Source organism: Lathyrus oleraceus, chromosome 6 (assembly GCF_024323335.1).
Source record: "Lathyrus oleraceus cultivar Zhongwan6 chromosome 6, CAAS_Psat_ZW6_1.0, whole genome shotgun sequence".
In the NCBI taxonomy this organism is placed as follows: domain Eukaryota; kingdom Viridiplantae; phylum Streptophyta; class Magnoliopsida; order Fabales; family Fabaceae; genus Lathyrus; species Lathyrus oleraceus.
Genome location: NC_066584.1, coordinates 419677747 through 419682375, shown reverse-complemented (window position 1 = coordinate 419682375; position 4629 = coordinate 419677747). Strand labels below are relative to the sequence as shown.

The following is a 4629-nucleotide window of genomic DNA, read 5'->3' as shown; positions in this document are numbered from 1 at the left end:
ACAACCTAATGGAGGATGTCACTGTTGACATTGGGAGACCTCTGAATGCTCGGAATCTGAAGAGTATGGGATGATTGAGCAAGTCAGAGCTAAACCAACTCTAGACACTTCCTCGGAAGCACTCAAGGATCAGAGGAAGATTCCCAATGGTCTCTATCTGTTCTCCAAGACTTCCCTCCAGAAGTGGTAGCTTACTATCTACAAGATCTTGCAAACCAAGGGGTGGACATTTCTGAGTTCTCAGTGGACTGGCTACCTTAGCATCCACCAAACTTCATGAAGAGGATGCAAGAGCCCTATGAGAAGTCCAAGAAGGCGAAGAAGGAAAAGTTGGGAGAAACTTCTGGGTCAAGACCTCCAGTCCCTCTGGCTGACTCTCCAAGCAAGTCTATACCTCCTTCCCGCTCTGTAAAACTTAAGCCTATTTCTTCGTCTCTTCCCCAAACAACTCCCATCTACACCTCATCCGAAACACCCCCGTCAACCACCAGAACCTTTAACCCACCATCTCTCAAATTTAACCTTGCAACCACTACATTACCCGTTTTTGAAGCAGAAATGCTGAATGAAACTACCTCACCATCTTCATCCTCACCTTTATCCCCACCATACTATATTCTTTCATCTGACAATGAACCTTCTGACCCCCAATCCCCCACTCTAGCTCATCTTCAAGCTCGTGCTTTGGCCTCTCAACAACCATCACAAACTGAACCTGAACCTGAACCTGAAGTCACTTCCCCACCCCTTGCACAACAAAATCCACCTCCATCTGATCAACCTCAAACACCACCACCTGCACAACCTAATCCACCTCCTGAACAACCAACACCCTCACCATTTGAACCTCAACCAAATCCTCAACCCGGAAAAACAACACCATCTCCCTCTGATATTCCCACACCATAAACCTCTGCTTCCGTCATCACTCCTATTCTAAATCCAGATGACACCAACCAAACTCCACCATCCTCCCCAACCTCTAACTCTGAACCAGAAACTGCCTTCCCCATCTTAGAAGAAGCAATAACTGTTTTTGTAGAGTCTTCAGTGGATAAGATCAAGTCTCTGTCTATCAACTATGGCATCGGTGATGATCCATCTGCCGTAAGGATCCACGAGAATAGAGTGATCAAATGGATTACCTCTGAAGCCTTCAAACTGAAAGGCCTCTCTGAACAAGTCCGCAACGACTTCATCAGAGATGCTGGTATAAGGCTCCAAGCTCGCTTGGCCAGAGAGGCTGAAGAAAAGGCCAGGAAGGAAGCAGAAGAGAAAGCTCGCCTGGAAGAAGAGCAGAGGATCATAGAAGCTAAAGAAAAGGCTGATGCTGCTGAGGCTGAGGCAAAAGCAAAAGCCGACGCTGAAGAAGCAGCACGCATTGCTGTAGAGGAAGCTGCCAAGGCCAGGGCTGATGCTTTGACTCAGGGGGAGCAATTTACCTCTGGTTTTGACCCTTTAATCTTAAAGACTCTGGAGGAATTGCAAAAGGAAGAACAAGTGGTACGAGCTAGGTTGGATCACCAGGATTTCGTCAACACCAACATTCAGAACCTATTGACTCAACTTCTCTCAAGGATACCTCTGCCCCCAAACCCTTAGGCACTTAGGCTCTTTGTTTGTTTCTTTTTCTTCTGATGTTTCTTTCTGCTTTCTGATGTATGCTTTCGTTGCTGCCTCTGTACCTGTTTTTCTCTATTATATGAATATCCATTTCTTGCCTATTTTTTTCTAAGTCTTTTTTATTCTGACAAAAAGGAGGAGAACTAAAACAGCTCTGATGAAAACATATCTAAAACCTCTCAAGGCACTGCGAACATTAATAAATCCTAAATGACTTATGACAACTAAAGTTATGCAGGAAAATAGCTAAGGTACAAAACCAACTCCACACAAGGAAGGTCCGGTAAGAACTTCTGTTAAATCTGATGATCTAACTCAGGGGGAGTTCATTCCCATTATCCATTTCTAAGATATTACATATTGTTTCATCATTATTCTAACTTGTTTTGTCATCATCAAAAAGGGGGAGATTGTAAGAACAAATTTATTTCTGCAATGTATCTCTAAGATTTTGATGATAACAAAGGATGAAACAAAAATAGTACCCTAACGAAAATTTTCTAAGTGTGTAGGACTCTGATCAAAACAATCAGATAGACAATCATCAAATACATAATCAAGCGCTAAGATACTACTCAGAAGATATGTAACCAGAAGGCTCTGACTCTGATCCAACACAAGCGATAGCAAAACTAAAGACCTCAGAAACATTGAAAGAGAAGAATGAATCCAGACTCTGAAGACGCACACTCTGAAGAAGTCAAATAAAGAGAAACTCTGATAAAGTCAGATACAAGGCAAACATTGCTAAATAAAGACTCTGACTACAGGATTCGCTGACTCAAGAGAACTTAACATTGAAGAAAATTGCTTATGGAAAGAAACTATTTTTAGAAAGAAGTCATTATGCTCCATACTGCTTTGGAAAGAACAAGGCGAGTAATAACATTAATCATTCTTTAATGACCAATATTTTTTTCATTAACATCACCCAACGGTCCTCTCATTCACCTATAAAAAGGATGGAACGCTTCACAAGAAGAGACCTGAGAAACACGAGAATACATTTCTTCCATTACTTTCTTTCACTCTCTCACGAGCTGTTGCTCCAACGTGAGAACATTTCTTACTCTTATATTACGTGATATTTGCTTATTGTTAGAAGCACTGTTCATTACTAATCATATCATTACTAAGATATTTCCTCAAGTGACTTTGTGAAGTCTGAATACTTGAGAGGGTTAAGGGGTTATTTCTCTTAGACGGTTGTTTGTGTAATCTTTCAAGATTAGTGGATTAAGTCCTTTTTTGAAGGCGAAATCACCTTGCCCGGGTGGACTGGAGTAGCTTTGAATTTCAAGCGAACCAGTATAAAATTCTGTGTTGAATTCTTTTTATTCTGCGTGTGTCTAAGTTCCTAAAAAGTTTTTTTTTTCAAAACAATTCAAACCCCTCTTTCTTGTTTTTCTCTACCTTCACTTCCCTCCAAGCTCTGATGATCTTTCTTAACAACTCCGTATTGTCAACCCCTTCATACAAAAAAACTCCTCCACATGCTCGTTATAAGACCCAAATTTTGACCCTAAGATCCCTCATGCTATCTCATCATTTGAATTGGCTTTGGGATCACACCTTGGCATGCTCCTTAACCCTTATTCATTGGGTTTGTATTGGGAGAGATCACCAAGCACTTTTGATTGTATCATACATTATTTTTCTTTGTTTACTAACCAAAATACCAAAAATATGTCTATGTATAGCTTTGTTTCTTTTGTAGGTAGTGTGTGCATTCACCAATGCCTCATCAAGCTCATATCTAGGGTTTAAGACCCTTAGTGCAAGGGATCAATCAAGTAAAGGTCCACATTGGTTCTAAGTATCATATATGGATCCCCCATGTTATTCATTTATCATTTGGATCAAGAAATCATCAAGAGTTTGAAGCTTGTTGACTTTGGAAACCCTAATTCATCTGGGTATCTTGTTTAACTTCCTCAACACGTTTCTTCAACAATTGGTTCAACATATCAAGGGATACTTCATTTCATATCATATTATGCATATATGATCCTCCATGAGTCCCAAAGATCAAGAGAACTTCAAGTTTGCAAGTTGGTTCAAGGTGGTTGACTAGACAAAGTCAACTAGTCAAAATTGGGGTTCCCTAGACCCTATCTCCTACAATTTTTGTCATATAAAAATGATTCTAAGAGAAAAGTTACACTTTATGACATTCCAAACAACTTTAATGTATACATCAAGAGCTATTTTTTCTTGTAAAGTCATTTGTTATGGTGAAACATTATAGGTCATTTTGTTTGTGCCCTAGTTAGGAGGTCAAATTCCAAGGACCATAACTTGCTCAATTTTTATGATATTAAGGACATCAAAATTTCATGATCAAATTCAATATGTATTCTCTAACTTTTGCTCTTTGAGAAACTTTAAATTCAACTTTCAAGGGCATGTTCCAAGAGGAAACATTATAGTTCATTTTAGGCCATTACCATTGAAAAAGCAATTTTACTCAACTTCTAAAATGCATAACTCCTTCATCCCAAATCCAAATGAGGTCAAATTTTTGACCAACTTGAATAGGATTTAAAGAGCTACAACATTTATGAAGGAACCGTTTCCATTTGAAGCTCATAGAAAAAAGTTATTTAAGGTGCAAGAAGTGGATATTTGACTTGGTACTTAGAAAATTTTCAATTATGTTTGATTTCTCAAACTTACACCTTAAAATTTATCATGATCCAAGCTTCAAATGGAAAAGTGTTTAACATAAAAGTTGTTCCCCTTGATGTCACCTTTCTAAAACTCCAAAATCACTTCATTTGGACAAAGTTTGAATGACTTGCGCATGGTTACTCTTCATGGTTCCATTTGGATGAATCTCATGATCACTTCTCAAATACAAATGCATGACCTCATGTTAGACTTTCGGCATTGCTCATGATCATTTTTGGACCTTATTACATCATCTCATAGGCCTATCACACGCCCATGCAAGCATGCACTTCAATTTCTATTTTGTGCCAAAATTCAAAGGGTGTGAAAAGCAAT

At 39.0% G+C, this 4629-nt stretch overlaps 1 protein-coding gene across 1 annotated transcript; it reads left to right on the top strand.

Annotated features, from left to right (window-relative positions):
* The first annotated feature begins 276 nt into the window (after window positions 1–276).
* LOC127096019 (vegetative cell wall protein gp1-like) lies at window positions 277–909 on the top strand. Its single transcript, XM_051034646.1, has one exon. The coding sequence runs from the start codon at window positions 277–279 to the stop codon at window positions 907–909; it is 633 nt and encodes a 210-aa protein (XP_050890603.1).
* The last annotated feature ends 3720 nt before the right edge of the window (window positions 910–4629 follow it).